The sequence below is a fragment of the Pelodiscus sinensis genome, chromosome 14 (assembly GCF_049634645.1).
Source record: "Pelodiscus sinensis isolate JC-2024 chromosome 14, ASM4963464v1, whole genome shotgun sequence".
NCBI classification, from domain to species: domain Eukaryota; kingdom Metazoa; phylum Chordata; order Testudines; family Trionychidae; genus Pelodiscus; species Pelodiscus sinensis.
Window position 1 is genome coordinate 17,839,230 of NC_134724.1, and position 17,227 is coordinate 17,856,456.

Genomic DNA, 17,227 nt, shown 5'->3' on the forward strand with positions numbered 1-17,227 from the left:
CTCTCCATGCCTTTGTTACCTTCAGAAGTGAGACATCAGCTAAAATCTCCCCTGCTAGTGGAAAATTATGCCAGTATTCAATGCCCTTGCCCTATACACATAGTTTCATGCAGTTAAAACTCCACATTTCCCTCATCCCTGGCAGGCCATACTTACCATGGCTGGTGGTGTGAGTAGTGCCATGCAAAGGTCAGTAGGAATGTATTTAAAACTTTAGGGAAGAGAGTTAACTTCCACTTTCCAACCTGAGTATACCAACAGTGGTACTTCTGTATGTTTTATCTGTGGCTGCTGCTGTAGTGGCTTTGAGGTGTTTCCCCTATACACCTCCGGAATGCCTAAGCCAGATAAGGAGGAAAAAGAAGAGGTCTTGATGTGGCACGTTGAGCAAGATTCCGCAAACCACAGCTCCATCATACCATGAGCAGAGAGTCTGGAGGGTGAATATTCCAGATTGTATGGAAAAGGGAAGAATGGACAGAGAGAGGACCAGGAGTTCCAATGGAAAAAGAGAGGAAGATTCACCAGGCTATAATGGGGCTTTTCCAGTAGCAAACACAGAAGAGGCAGAATCTTATGAACCTACAGCTTCAACAATTATGGGCTCACCTCCCTTGACAATCCCTGGAGAACTCATTTTAAGCACCTCCTTAACTCCCTCATTACTCGATGTGGCATCAGGGGTTGCATACCTCCTACTCCTTACTGGAAGACAGGCCAACCACGGTTTCACACACAATGATCAGTGAGAGCCATGGTTGCTGGTGGTGTACCCAAAATGGATGTTTTTCCTTAAGTGCTGCTCCATTAAATTTTTAATGTATTTGTTTTTAACTTGCAAAGGTTGAATCTCTGAGATATAGGACTCCTCTGGTCCTGCAACATCCATCGTCCAGAAGGGCCACCAATGTTGCTGGACTAGAGAGTCCCAGCACAGAGGTTACCTGTGGCTAGGAGTAGAGCTGGATGGTGGGGCACCAGAGCCCACAGCTGGCCAGGCTGAGAAGCCGGCATGGTGCCGGAGCCTGCAGGGTGAGAGGCTAGCAGAGATTGCAATGGGCCGGGAAGCCAGCAGGGCTGCCAGAGTCCACAGGGTGGGGGAGCTACTGAGCCCACAGCTAGTGGGGTCGGGGCGGCTGCATAGCCCAGGGCTGGTGGGGTTGCAAGTATCTGCAACGCCACCACTGAAACTCCTGGGGCCGGCAGGGTGGCCACAGCTAGGCGGCCAAAAGCAGTGGTGCCAGGAAGAGGAACCCAGAAGAGAGGCTGGTGTCTCCTATCCCCCACCCTTCCTTGTTCGGAAAACTCTCTTGTCCAGGACCTGTCATGTCCTGAGGGAGCCAAACCAGGAAGGTCCAACCTATACTGATTTTTTTTTTGTTACTCAATAAATTATATTTTGGGAAAAAATTGTCTTCATTAGTTTCCAGCATGTGCTGCAGAACATCTATTGGTACTGACAGACTCCATTTACATGTCATAGTATAGTATGACAACTCCTAGGATCAGTAATAATCATAAATGTGCTGTAAGCACCACAAAATGAATAGGTGCACTGACAGTGTTATATTCATAGATAAACATGAAACACCACACAATTCCTAACAAATCTCAAAACTGCATGGCCAGGTAGATCACAGTCCTCCATGATACATTACTATGGCTTGCTGTTCAAGTGCTTGTTCAAAGCCTCTCTGTGTTGTATAGCTTTGCATTGAGATTTTCTAATAGCCCTTGTCAGGCTTCTGTCAGATATGGTGGACTGCAAGGAAAGTCACATGGATTTGTGCGTTTGTTGTTGTTTTTCCCTTTAACTATTGGATATGGATGATATGGGATGGAGAAAGTTGCTTGCTGGGAAGTTAACCCCTTGTTCCTATTCCCGCCTCCTCCCCCCCCCCCCCCCGCACAACATGTTTCTGTCCCCTCCAAGGATTGCCAAAATATCCTAAAAGACAATTTGTTGGATGCTGGCGAGTTGCACACTGAGAATACGTCTAGACTACAGGGCTCTTTCGAAAAGGAGCGTCTAGACTACAGCCAATACTTTTGAAAAAGCAAGCCACTTTTGAAAAAAGACGTTATTCCTCATAAAATGAGGTTTTCCGAGGTTGAAAAAACTGCTGCATTCTTTCGATTTACTTTTGAAAGAACGCAGCAGCCATCTAGACGCAGAGGAAGTTTTTTTTCGAAAAAAGGCCACTTTTTTCTAAAAAAACCTGTAGTTTAGACACACCCTGGGATACCTACTCATAGCACATCACAATGTGCCTCAACAAAAGCACTGCTGGTGAGTGTGCACATCATTGGCACAAAGAGCTTAGTATGCATGCACAGAAAAAATAGACTTTGGTGGCTTTATGCAAATATAACTTGGGGGCCGCAAAACTTTGCAGTGTAGACATGACCTCAATATCACTTCAGGATCCTTGACTTCTTTCCACTCCAAGTGAGAATACACACTAAGCAGATCGGTTTAGAAAACAGCCCTGTGACATACCTAGCCAGAGCTCTGCTGTAAGATCAAGCTGCAAAATGTAGGATTGAATTGAAACTTCTTCAGAATTAAGACTGTTTGGGATTTTGGTTATAGATTGATTCATCTACAAAGCTGTGATGCAGACACTGACTTCCCCAAAATTCAGAGCTGTACTGATCTGGAGTTTAGACTTGGTTTACAATTAACCATACACATTTATACACAGTAATGTATTGTGTGTATATAATGACACTATGAATTAACTGCTTCCTGACTAATCCAAGCTTTCTAGGGGAAGTGCGTTGCCAGTTTTGTTGCTGGAATCCACTAATTTCACCAGTTGGCACAAACTCCATGTATATAAATTCTGTCTGAGTGCTGCATTATTCAGTCAGCTCCAGTAGGATTAGACGTTGCTATCTTTGATCTCTGCAGTGCTGTAGGATAACCATGTTAACGTTGAGCTCACTGTAAAATTTGCTTTTATTTGAACTTCAAATTTTCACTGATTATACTGACATATTGATTACATAGATTCAGATTATCATGGTAGGAAAGAATTAGGGGAAATGACTGTTGGATGTGGCTCATGCGTCTCCTCTAGGGACTCCATTTGTAGTCTAATTTCCTATTCCAAGTTAAATTAATTTTAGAGTCTGTTTGGTTTTAGGTTGTTTACACCCTTCCTCAGAGTAAATAGTACTTACTTTGCAAGGAGCCTCATTAATTTTAGTAGGACTACTCGCAAAGTAAATTACTACTCAATGGGAGTTAAGGCATAAGAATGAGCTGCTTTTATTAGCAGCTGTACTTACAGAGCTCACACACAAAACCTGGTAAAACTGTAGGAGTGGGGAATCCCTGCAAAGATCCTGTGAAAAAATATGCAAAAGTAGCCTGTATATGTCCTCACACCCACACTCTCTCTCTCTCAGCTGCAGAACACAACAAATTTACCAAGAGTGCAGTCCAGGAAGGGTGGGCCTCTGCACATACAGAATACTTTTGATCTTAACAAAAACAGACCTAAGAGTTGTAAGGGAAGGTCTGGGATTCCTGTTTATGCTGGACCATTCTTATCAAGCTGGAATTCACAACAGCTCCTCTATAAAGTGCTTTGGAATTTCACACCAGTCTGTCTACAAGCATGCTAGATTGTGTCTGGCTCTGATTGGTGTGCAAAGAGAAGAGAGACCACAAGAACCAGAAAGCAGGGCCTAACTGCTAGCCTCATGGAAATGGCTTGTAGGAAGAGAAGATGGATGGAAATATGAGGTGGAGGCCATCAGAACTCTCGGACTGGGCCAGCATAGAAAAATGTACCATCCAATTTTCCTAAGAGTTGCAGAACAGTTTTGTAGCTACATTTTCTTTTTAATTAAGTATTTTTCTCTTCTTTGTTGCTGTGTGAAAGACCCACACTAACAGTAGGAGGAAAATGATTTTTAATGTATTTGTTTTTAACTTGCAGTGAAAAGAACTATACACAAAGTCGTGTCAAATGAACAAAGAGCACAAAATGAAAAACATTTTTTTCTTCTGATCTCTTTCAGTTAGAGAATTCTTAGATGTTTTGCAGAAATAGGAGCTAAACATATTTCAAACATAACAGTGATGGTTAAGGTGCTGGTATTTTTCTTCAGTTGTATGTTTTTAATGTCACATACAGCATTTTGGATTATACAATGTGAAACTAAAGTTGTTCAACATGTAAAAAAATCAGGCTTTTTTAAAAAAAGAAAGCTGCTACTATTTCAAAAATTGAAGACAAACAATTATTTTAAAAGATTAAAAAAAACCTTGTGCGAAGATAGAACATTTGTGTTGCTGTACCTGTATTTTGCTGATCATTATAGTTACCAGTTTAACTGCATCTCTGACTCTTCGTAGTCTGTTTGAGTATACTGTACCTCTGTCTAGGTCTCTCGATTCGGCCATTATGTCTCTTGGGATGAAATCACAGGTTTCTCCGCTCTCAGACTAGGTTTTGGATTGCAATCCCTCATACTACATCAACCATAATTATTTCAGGTCTAATCTGGATTCTCTGACTCTATCCCTTCCTCTCCTCACCTCATGTGCTCACGTCTTCTCATGCAAACTGCTTCTTAAATGTTAATGTCATTTTGATTTCTACTTCCTAACCTGGCAAAATAGCTGTGTAATTTTAGTCTGTACCCTGATGTCTTGTAATTGCCACTACAAGTGTTTGGTGAGAGATTACTTATCTGGGGAGCTATTTGGTTGCCTTCCCAGTCCTCCTCCTTCTCACAGGCCCCCATTAAATTAGATGAGTGCTTTCATTCAGGAAATCTTTTAATCTATAATCTAACATATAGTAACCTCCCCCCACTGACCAGGGGACAATTCGCCAAATTGTTACGTCTCAGTATTCATAGATTACTAAATAGCATCTTCATATCTGTCACACTGACAAATAAATCCTTATTTCACAACATTTCTATTAAGCAATAAAAAAGTTCAAGTTTCTGCAGTATGGAAGCCCTAAGTGATATAGATAAATTAACTTTATAACATGATCAGAAGGTTCAGGAAACAAAACTCCACCCAGCTAATGGAAGCTTTTCATGTTTGTTACTGTATTAAGCATAAGGCAAGGGAAGCATGAAACTAGCCATTGAGGAGAGCTCACACAGGAGATTCATCTTCCCATACACTGCTAATTCACATTAAAAAGCATTTTTAATCCATTCCAGTGTAGCAATGGAAGCAGTTTTTAGCCCTGAGAGTCATTTGAGCCTCAGACATCCTGGAATCTCCTGAAAGTCAAGCATTGCCAATGGATTTCCATATCTGATGTATGAAGCACAAAACAGGAGGTATGGAATCTCTGTTTACCAATTTGTAGAACTATTAAATAAAATCTGCTACTCTTTGAGATCTGCAGAGGCCCTTTTTGGAAAAGAGGTGCAGAGATAAGAGTACGGCTAGACTGCGGGGCGTTTTGGTATCCCAAAAAAACTCCACCGCATCTAGGGAACATGTTTGCTCATCTGCTTTTTTCTTGCGGAAGAGCAAAAGCGCTCTTTTGGAAGCCCCTGTATTCCTTGTTCCACAAGAAAGGGGGCTTTCGAAAGAAGGTTTTCTTCCGAAATTTGGCCCAGTCTAGATGGGCCAAATTTCAGAAAAGCCTCTTCCAACAAAAGTATCTGAAAAAGATATGCACAATATGGAGCTCATTTTGAGTATCTTTTTCCTATAGATCCTTGCAGTCTAGACGTACCCATAAACTCATAGAATACTAGAACTGGAAGGGACCTCCAGCAGTCATCAAGTCCAGTCACCTGCACTCATGGCAGGACCCAGCACTATGTACATCTATGGTATCCAACATGCTAGCCACATGTGGCTATTTGGCTGGATGAATGTGTCTCTTTTGCTTTAGTGGCAACTGCTTCAGAACTGATTGGACACCATTGAGCTAGATCATCCCTGTCTAACCTGTTCTTAAAAATCTCCATGGATGGAAATTCCAAAACCTGCCCAAGCAATTTATTCTAGTGTTTAACCACTATGAACCAGATCTTTCTAAATAGCCCATAAAGGCACTGTTGAGTAATTAAAAAATTTAATCTTAAACAATGTAGATATATCTGCTGGATCTTAAAAATGTAAAGACTAGATCTTCAGCTAGTGTAACTGATGTAGCACCACTTAAGTCACTGGACCTAAGTCTATTAATACCTACTGAGAATCTGTCTTAACTTTATTTTAAAATAAGACATGATTTAGAGTGGCATGGGGAACTTTTTTAGGGTCGGGGGTTGCTGACGCACAGAAAAATCAGTCAGGGGCCTCACATAAGTGAGAAGCAAAAAAAACCAACACCCAAACCCTCACTGACCTGACCCCTGACTGAGGAGAAAGACACTCCCCACATTCCCCTCACATACCAGAGCCTAGGTGGGCCCAGGCAGAGTGCTCCAGCCCCGCGATGGGACAGCAAGTGGTTTGGAGTGCCAGCATAGGCTCCCCAACGCTGTAGGGGAGCCTTGGGCCTCAAAGGCTGGATCCAGGCAAGCTAGGCTTTAGGTTCCCCACCACCAGTTTAGACCGAAATTATGACCTTCCCTAAAACTAATATAATGACCTTATCATTGTAACTATGACAAGAGGGTGCATAGAGGGATGAAGAACTGCCATGTTCTGGACACAGCCAAAATACAGTGTCCTTACTCCCCTCAATGGCTCTGCAGCAATATTTCTCCCCGCCCCCCCGCAATGGTTGTTCATCCTGATAACATCACTTTCAGATAAAACTGATTATGTGAGTCTTAAAGGCCAATAAGACTGAAATCTGCTGAAAATCTGAGCAAATAAATTTGTTGCAAAATCAATGGAAATCTGTGACTACAATGCTTGAGCTCTCTCTCTGGCTTGTTGTGCAGAAGGTATGGTGCATACAGAGGCAGTGAATATAGCACATGAATGGGAAAAACTCGGTAGCAGATGCCTCGAGACGTATGCATATCCCAGTATAGAACTTAGAGGACATGCAAAACAAATTCTCCCAGCTCTATGATTAGCAATAAACCAAATGAGATGGTTAGGACATGGTCATACATTGCGTGTTGCAGAGGAGCAGAACACCAAGTGTCACTGGGGAGGAAAAGTACATTGTAAAGGACAAATAGTGATTTGGAGACAGACTATCAACAACATACTGAAGGGCAACATTTGCTATTTTTGCTCACCACCATTCCTAAGGCTAGTGAGTAGTGGTCCTGTCTTCTGGGGCAACTCAGAAAAGCCTAAAAGTTGTCTACTTTAAATTGTATTGGTGGCTAGTAGCCCAATGGGACATTCCAGCAGCTAGGAATTGTCAGCATTCTAAAGATCCTTGTGTTGGCAGCGTGGAGTAAAGGCAGTGTAGGAGATGCTACCGTGAATCTACCTAGTCCAAGAATCTGTTTTGGCCCAGGAGGAATGGAACAAAACAGACTTAATATAATACAGAATTGGGGCCCCAGTGTATAGAAATGGAAAAGATCTAATTGGTCCTTTAGTATTTCTTTCTGCCAATGGAGAGACTAAACAGCTTCCAAGATGAGCTTTCAAAGGCTTCTTCAAACTTGGCCATTATCAACAAGTAACTAATTAATATTTACACAATAGGTACCCATCTTGGTACATAAAATAACTGGTTTTCCTTTAAGAGCTTGTCTGGAAATATTTGAAAATATAAAGTAATTTAGAATCTTATTCTTATTCTTCAGATTATTTTCAAATCAATGTTATAGAGCTTTCCAAAAAAGCAATAACTGGCAGTTGGGTAAAACCGGCTGGATCAAGAGTGCATATATATAGAATAGGCCACTCTGTCAGTATACATGTAAAATAAATTATACATATATATAACAAGGAGTTTGACTTATGTAAAAGTCAGTAATATAAAATAAGTCAAAATATTAATATTACTGTTTAACCCTTCCTTTACTGAGTTAATAGCAGCAGCAAAATCTATAAACACATAAAATGTGGTCACACACTGGGCCTGATTCTCCACTACATTACATTAGTTTTATGCTGATGAAAATCCATTCACCTCGACAGAATTACACTAGTATAAAAAGGGCATATAGCTGAAAATCAACTCTATGGATTTCAAATATTTTGCATCACCTCTTTATTAAAATGTAAATAAATCTATGGAAATGTCCAATAATGTGACAAACAGTTGTATCTTTAAAACAATTAAGTAATTTTAAATTGATGCTTATTTAAGAATTTAGCCTCCAAAACCTTCTTGTATCCAATGAAATGTTATGCCAAGAATCTCTTTTTAGACCGATAAATTCTGGAAGGGAAATCAGCCAGAGGAAACAGGATTTTATCTTAAAGCACTTCCAAAACCCCTTAAAGTCATCAGAAGCAGGACTCTGCCTTCCCCAGTGAAAAAGTTCTGACAAATATAAACAGATCTTTAAAATGCAATGTGTACAACTAAGGAGAGCACCAACATCAATTTTCACACTGGACCAAAATAGGATTCAAACTTATCCCTGCCTAGATCAATGCACAAGGCCACTGTAAACAGTTGTAGGGGGATGTTTAACTATAAACAGAAAACCACAATAATTGCCATTATACATATCTATATATTTCTTTTGATATTTGGTTTTACAAAACCTATAGTTTACAAAAACTTAAGTTTGGGGGTCCTAACAGAATCCCACCCACTACAAGCTAACACAATTAAAAGTTTTCAATAAATTAATAAAATATTAAGTGAACCAAACTCTTCTATTGCAATTTACTAATTCACAAATTGCATTCTATATTGCAAACCTGACACTATTAAACTTTAGACCATGCTTGCACAAAATATTTTACTCCATTATATAATATCATGCATAATGTACAAGTTGTGACAATGCTGGGAATTTAATAGGTATCAAACTTCCACTAAAAAAATCCTACTCGGAGTCACTGTGGTTGCAGATAGCATTAATCACTCCCACATGGAAATTTGATGCAAAGGAATTCTAAATGTAGCTGTGTCAGAGCCTGTGATACATTCATGTAGCACAATTGTCTTTGTGAATTGGTCAATTTGCGTGTGGGTGAGGTAATGTATTATCTATCAATTGCCTTTTTTCACCACAGTATCGTTTCCATCTCTTAGTATTGCATGTTATGTGCTTTCACCTAATTGGTCAGTGAGGAACCATAAGCCAATCCATACAGGCTGATCTCATGAGGCAAACCTCTTTCCTTGTGTATTTTATTTTCCTTGGGTCCCGCCGTCCCTTTAACCTCCTCCCTCGTGTTTATTTGAGAGGATTGATTAATACATTTAAAAACTACCTCCTTTGTAATCACCGTCCCTATGTATCACTAGGAAAAGCTCCTGGTGGCCTGATCCTTGCTCGGTTTGCGCCTGCGACAGACCCCGGCACAGGACGGGGAGTGCGTGTGTGGGGGGGATGTTAAAAGCAGCAGCGGTTAGCTAGAGCCATTGCTGTGCACTGCAAAGCGCGCCGGGGCTGCAGCCAGGCGCATGAATGGGATGGGGCGAGCCACAGCAAGGCGCTGCTGCCCCCTTTCCTTGGGAGGAGCGTCAAACAGCGGGCGTGGAGAGCGCCGAAGGGGGGAGGGCAGGATTTGAACGAAGGGCGGTGACACCGCACAAAAGATTTCTATAGGCTTAAGTGAGGTTACAGCAAAGGCAACGGGGAGGGAGGGGGAGGAGTGGGCGAAGCCAGCAGCCTCCCTAAGAGCCATGCAGCGTCTGGCTGGCAGATCCGCAGCAGCCGCCTCTTCCCAGTAGTTTGTTTTAGGGCCCGGGCAGAGGAACTGGAGGTAAGAAGGCGGCCGAAGGTTGGTTCCCCCTCCCTGGAAGTTGGTGATTCAGCCAGAAAAATGGCAGAAGACCGAGGCCGAGCGGGTCGCAGCATCTGCCGCAGCTGCAGCCCGGAGCCACCACCCTTGTTTGCGGGGAGAGTCTAAGTTCGTGCAGCGGCCGGCGGCAAGAGGCCCCCGAGGAGCCGGGCGAAGTCGGATCGGATGCGCCCACGTCCGAAGGGCCGGCGGAGAGCAGGGGATGGAGCCAGGCGGCCGGGGGCGAGCTCAGGGCGGCTGGACGCATGATCAAGGAAGGAAGGCGTGAGGCAGCCGCCGAGGGGAAGGGAAGAGGATCCCTCCCTCCTCGCCAGCAAGCCGGATCCGGTAGCTCTTCTGCCCTCCCCCCGTGGCACCGCGCTGGGGTGTGTGCAAACAGTTCAAGAGCCCGGCCGCGCCAGCACCAAGTCGGTGCCCAGCTCCTCCAGGGCTCTCGCCGAGCGACCGGGGCCACACCCTCTGCTGCGCTTCCTGATAGCAGGAGATGCGGGGCTGCTGCCGCCTGCGCCTGACTTCTCGGGCGCCTGGAGAGGCGGAGCACATGGTTCGCAGCCGCCTCCTTTCGGGCCAGCGGGATTTGCTCCCCCGAAGGAGTTAAACGGTAACAAGTTCGGATGTTTCTTTGCTAATGAATGTCCCCCGGCTCGCGGCAGCCAGTGAGTCCCCGTGAGGAGGGAACTTTGCAAACGCCAGCTGCGGGGAAGCCCACCCGCCACCGCCGCACCACTCGGGGTGCCCAACACATAAATACCCAGACATCATGCGGGGAGAGGACCCGGGGGCTTCCCCAGAGCCGCAGCAGCCCGCCGCTGGCCCGGAGGTCTAGCCAGTGCTCTGCAGAGGGGAGAGGCCGGGGCTCGATCCAGGGCGGCGGGTTTTGCTTTCCACCCACCCACTCCCAGCAGCAGCCCCGGCGTGCAGAGGGTTTTTTTTTACTCGCGGAGATTAATGGTATGATGGTGCGGAAAAGGCAGAGAGATCCTGCCGGGCTCTGTCGGGACTGCTCGGGCGGCGGGAGAGGCGGTGGCAGTGGGGTCGCAAGAGGCATGCGAGTGCCCCCCCGGCGCGATGGCTAGCGGTGGCTCTGGCAAGTCCACTAGTGAGGTGTCCAGCAGCGCCGTCCCCAGCAGCAGCTCGCTGCAGAGGAAGAAACTCGTCTCCATCTGCGACCACTGCAAGATCAAGATGCAACTGGTGGCGGATCTGCTCCTGCTGTCCAGCGAGACCAGGCCGGTGAACACCGAGAGCCTCTCTGTCTTCGGGGAGTCCTTCGAGAAGTGCAGGGACACAATCATTGCCAGGACCAAGGGGCTCTCCATCCTGACCCACGATGTGCAAAGCCAGCTCAACATGGGGCGCTTTGGCGAAGTGGGGGACAGCCTGGTGGAGATGGGGGACCTGGTGGTCTCCCTCACGGAGTGCTCTGCCCATGCTGCCTACCTGGCCGCCGTGGAGACCCCAGGGTCTCAGCCTGCCCTGCCCGGCTTGGTGGATCGCTACAAGGTGACCAGGTGCAGGCACGAGGTGGAGCATGGCTGTGGGATCTTAAAGAACACTCCTCTGGCAGACATGAGCCCTCAGCTCCTGCTGGAGGTTTCCCAGAACATGTCCAAGAACTTGAAATTCCTGACAGATGCCTGTGTCCTGGCCAGCGAGAAATCCAAGGATAGGTTTGCCAGGGAGCAGTTCAAACTCAGCGTCAAGTGCATGAGCACCAGCGCCTCTGCCCTGCTGGCATGTGTCAAGGAGGTCAAGACTTCACCCAGTGAGCTGACCAGGAACCGGTGCGTCTTGTTCAGCGGACCCTTGGTGCAATCTGTCTATGCTCTGGTGGGCTTTGCCACTGAGCCCCAGTTTTTGGGTAAAGCTGCCACCATTAATCCAGAGGGCAAAGCTGTGCAAACTGCTATTCTAGGAGGGGCCATGAGTGTGGTATCCGCTTGTGTGCTCCTAACTCAATGCCTCAGGGATATAGCCCAACACCCAGAAAGTAGCACCAAAATGACAGATTACAGGGAAAGGTTGAGGAACTCGGCTTGCGCCGTCTCAGAGGGTTGCAACCTCTTATCTCAGGCACTAAGAGAAAGATCTTCACCCAGGACTTTACCGCCAGTGAACTCCAATTCTGTGAATTAACCCCCATCCCCATTTAGATCTCAGTCATTGCTAAAGGAAAATAATATCCCACCTCCCCAACCCCTGGTTATTTGTATACCAAAGAATTTGCTTAGATGAGCCCAATCCTTTGATTTTAAGTGGCGAGGAACCACAGCAACATACGTAAAACTATATATACTCAAGAAGAAGTTGTCAAAATAATTAGTGGCCAGTTTTGGCATTTTTGTAATGGAGTAATTATTCACAAATATATTTTCCATCAATCAATAAGGTCTATATACAAACAGATGGTAATAAAAAAAAAGTTTTATACCTGAGGAGGTGGGGGGAATCAAAAAAGCTTTAATCGCGCTGGGTGCGGTTTTTAAAGTTTTGTCTTGTCTTCCAAAATTTCCCTTCTAAATTCTACTGTTCAGTTGTGCAGGAAAAAGAAGTTACCTCAGTTTTCACGCATTTAAAAAAAAATCAACACCGTCTAGAAGGATGTAGCTACTTTTGGGGGAGGGACAGGGGGAACTGACTTCTTTTGAATCAAGTGTTAGGTTAGAGAAGTGCATTTGGTGTGCAGGAGTGGAGGTTGTGATTGTTTTCCATGTGTTGATTTTCAAACTGGGGGAAAAGCTACTGTGAGTGTTTAAAACAAAAATTACACTATAACGAAAATGATTTTTAATTTTTTCCAATGTCAGTTTTTATCTTGCATGTACTGGAGTATTTATTTCATCTATTAAAATGTTATGTTTCTCAGATGTCTTTATGTGATTCTCTGAATCTGAATAATTAAACAGCTAGGCTTATTTGCATTGGATGTCACTTTCCCCAGAGAATGGATGATATAAATGCAACTGTAATTTAGAGTAGCATGCAGACTTGAATTTAATTATTTTATTCTGACATGCTTTTCTGCCATTTTCCCCATTCATGTTCCTCCCACCAAGATAATTAATTGAATTAGTCTATTTTTAAAAAACTGGACTGTTCTTCCCTGCACCACCCAGGACCAATAACCACTGCTATTTAAAAGTATGGGTAGTTTTACTGTGTATTTTAGCTTTCGTTGGTATTATGGGCTCTAATATGGTAAGCCTGTGAGTTCTGGTAGGAAGACCTATTCCTGTGAACTTTTACCTACACATGAAATCTCACTGATTTCATTAGGCCCGCTTTTGTGCATAAAAGTTTGCAGGATTAGGCACTATGGTCCCACAAAGACTTGCATTTGCATTCTTCAACAGAGATCAAGTATGACAAGTTGGATACTTCAGGTACAATTAAAGGTTTGCTGACTCCGAGTCGTACCCTAGTCAGGTCAGGTTCCTATTGACTTAGACTTAGCCTATGATTGGTACAATAGCATTTTACAGTCATTGTCTAAAACTGTACCTTAAAATATTTCTAGTGTGTTTCTAGTGGGCAACTGCTGCAGAGTACCATATCTATTTAATAAGAAGTAAAACTGATGTCTGCATTGGACTATAAATGGTCCTAGACTAGTAAAGCGTGTTCCTATTTCGGCGCTGTTTAAAGTAAAAGTTGGTGGCAGATATTGTGCTTTTATCTTCCAAGCTTCAGACATGAGAAAAAGGTCACTCGGTTCAATAGGCCCTAATAGTTCAAACTTCTTTTTTAGATGAGATTATATGTATCTATTTGTACAGCATTTCATTGTGTTTGGAAGAATGTTTGCTTTAGATTTTTTTCCATACTGAAATCCAGTGGATCCTGAAATTAGAGTTTTTTCCTCATTGAGTTCAGGAAACTCTGTGGCTAAGATTTTTATTTTTGAAGGAGCAGCCCATAAGTTACTACCTATGTACTTTACTAAGTTACTGCTTTATTCTGTCTCATTTGTGCAACACAGGTGACTGCATCTGTATAACTCTAGTATAAGCCTCTTAATGTAATCTGACCCAGTTTCTTTAGGCGTAACTTGTAACTTTGGTACAGATAATCTTTTCCCTCAGGAGGAAACTTTGTTGGAGGAAATCTCCATGAGAATCCCCTTAAGACTCTCCACATGGACATTCCCTTCAGGATATCAGGGTTTGCCTTCCTCAGGAATGGTTTTGGTTGGAGGCCCTGGGGATCTCACAGCAAGCCAGGGGCATCAGTATGGAGTTGCTGTGCTGCTGCATTATTAGTGAGTCTTGTGGCCCCTGCTTCTTTGGCTTCCTAATTGCCTGTCTCCATGAAAGCCAAGTTGCTATAGGGCCTCTCCCTGATTACAGCTGCCTGTACAGCCCTTGGGGAGGAGAGAGAGATGGTACAGTGGAAGATAAGTCTCAAAAGGTTTTTTACTAACTTCCGTGGGGAGAGAGAGTGCAGACCTTGACCAAGTCCCAGTGAGAGGCATAGTAAGATCAAGCAAAATGCAGGACAATGTAGCACTTTAATGTAGTAAGATCAGTGGGAATGGTGCTGTGAAGGCAGCTACTGCCTTCACCTGCTTCTCCCTCCCCTCAGACATCTTTCAGGAGATGCTTTTTGTGCTTGTATATAAGTGGTATCATCTAGCTCTGATTTATTTTAATTTGCTATGGCCTAAATTTTCCCAGGCCTGCTTCCAGATATAAAAACATAGGATTCTGAAAGGCAATTCTGTAGTATAACTGACAGAAAAGTAACATCCTATTGCGTCTTTTGATGTATGAACTTAATTATTGGCATCGTTGAATAATTAGACTCATTTTTATGCATTTATGTGTTGTGAGGTAATGTGAAACAGCAAAACTTTAGTATCTCTGAATATAAAAGGCAGTATTTATTAATCACCATACTATCAGTTTTGTTATAAGATTTTTTTTTTAAGCGGGTTAGTGTATTTTGGTTTTAACAATAATGCCATCGATTTCCCCCCCTCTCCTCCCCGTGATGTACGTATGTAACTTTCTTCAGAATTCCATTTTTCTAGACCCATTGAAGTAAAATGAGCTGCTCTGGATTGCTTTTCCCTTATGAAGCGTGAATTATGTTCCACCATTAAATGAAAGCTGGGATAAAATCTGAGATCTACAATTGTCAGGGTCATGCTTTTAATAAGTGGAGATTTTTAAAAAAATGTAATAAGTAACTTGGCAAAAGTAATACACTATAAATTTAGAAACTAATTATTTAAACACCTCTAATGTAGGCCATGTACTGATTTCATTCCATAGCAGAACTTTTGTTGATGACAAAGGGAACTGCATGCCTACAGATTGAGTTCAGTGCATATCCTTGAATATGTATTCACACATGTGGAATGTAAAGAAAAAATAAATTGGAGGAAGACTGTTGATCTGAATTAATACAAATATTTTTGTGCATTGTGCAAATGGCAACTTTTCAGCTAGAAAAAGCATGGTTTAATTGCAAAGCATATTAAATACTAAGAATCTCATTTATAAAAAGTGATAATTAAATGAAATAATAAAGTCTGATATAGGAGAAAGTATTCCAGCAATATATTTATGTTGTTGATACATTTTAGATTTTCCAAGTCAGAGAAAATGAGTCCTAGAAGGAAGTATTTCCTTAGGGGGGGGAGGTGTCTGTATGGTGAGGGTTTTTTTTCCTTCCACTCTTGTAGGTAGAGAGCCTTTATAGAGAGGGGTCTTTGATTACCACCTGATTTTGTATTTCATACTTCAGGCCCCAGTTGTCCAGATGCTTACTTTTGTGCTTAACTCTGTGCAGGCAAGTAGTGTGTTGATTTCAGTGTCAAGTCAGGTGTGTGTTTGCTGGATCAGGGCCTTAATATTATTTGACAGCAGCAAAGTTTAATGTTTTTTGGCAGCTTATTTCCCATTTGTAGCCAATCTATTTTCTAGTCCAGCGGTTCCCAACCACCAGTTCATGGACTGGTGCTGGTCCACAAACCGCTAGCTGGAGCTCAAGCTGGCTGTTCACAGCGGCTCAGCTCGCGGACAGTGGCAGGAGGAGGCAGAGCAGGAGGCACCTCCTTCCTTCTCCCCCCTGCTCCGCACTTGAGAGACACGTTTGGGGAGGGAGAGGGCGCGAAGGAGGAGGGCTGCTCCCCCTGCCCACATGGCAGTAACAGCCACGCTCCCTAAAGGGGGCAGTCTTGCTCTTAGGAGTGTGAGGGTGGGGGCAAAGAGCAAAAGGGATTTGGGTGAGGGTGTGGTGGGGTCACGGGGCAAGAGGGGTGGGGGTCAAAGGGTGTTAGGCACTGGGGAGCAAGGGACTGGGTTAGGTGTAGATGGACAATATGCAAACAAAATGTTACTAGCCTGCCACAAGTTTGTGAATGGGTTTGCAGGTCTGCGGCATAAAAAAGGTTGGGAACCACTGTACTAGTCCATTGAGTAAAAGGGTTAATCCATTTTTAAAGCACATTGTCAACCAAAAATAACATCACCACCAATGAGATTAAACTTATTTTTTTAAAAATAGGGGTTTTTTTAACCAGAGGAAAAAAGCTCTTTCATATTGCCTCCAGGTTGATGGTTACCTTGTTTGTTTCTCCATTATAAAGCAGTTTGACTAAATAAGGCACTGAAAGGATTTAAAAGTTAAGATCAATTTGCTTGTTTCCAAAAAAAAAAAAAAAAAAAAAAAAGGAAAAACTGCAGGAGAACCTGTAAGCTAGCCTCAAAAGTGTAACTGAAAAGTAAGTAATGTTGACTATTTAGGCTATCCTTGCCATTTTTAAAAATGGGGAGTTGAGGTGGAGAATGGGTCATACCATCCCCTTCACTTTTTGCTGCAAGAAATGATCAAAGTGGCAGAAAACTTGCTCTTAGCCAAATTTCAAAGAGAGAAGGGGTTGAGCTTTCAGGGTGTTTGCAGCTCTGTAGTGTTAATGGGTGTGCCTGATCAGAGAGGTGGTGGAGCCAAGAAAGGAAATGCTCCTCAGAGGTAATACCTCTTGTAAACCCCCAGAAATTTCCCTATGCTAGATAATGCTGGGACTGATCCTGTGAGTGATACAAATTCCCTTTCCAAGCTGTCAGATGCTCTCTTGAGTGGAAGGATTGGATTAGGTACATCATGGCTGCTGTTGGAAGCTGTCATAGGGAAGAAGGGGCCTGTAGAGTAGATGTGTGGCATTTGTGGAATTGGCCTGTGTATCTCAGGATAGCCACAGTTTTGGAGGGCCACACCACTGTGTGTGTGTGGGAGGATAGGGCAGGGAACTGTTAACCTGACAGGACGATTTGTTAGAAATTAGAAGTATCTGCTAGCCTACCTTTGGCTCTCAGGACTTTAGAAGTGGAAGGTATGAGAAGAGCCTGTCTTAGATTTCTTTAAAATATTATGATATGTTGG

The 17,227-nt window shown here is 43.5% G+C and overlaps 1 protein-coding gene across 1 annotated transcript; it reads left to right on the forward strand.

The window, feature by feature from the left end:
* The first annotated feature begins 9,611 nt into the window (after positions 1 to 9,611).
* Positions 9,612 to 12,708, forward strand: TLNRD1 (talin rod domain containing 1). The gene has a single exon (XM_006139267.3). The coding sequence runs from the start codon at positions 10,910 to 10,912 to the stop codon at positions 11,975 to 11,977; it is 1,068 nt and encodes a 355-aa protein (XP_006139329.1). The 5' UTR covers positions 9,612 to 10,909; the 3' UTR covers positions 11,978 to 12,708.
* Positions 12,709 to 17,227: the final 4,519 nt, after the last annotated feature.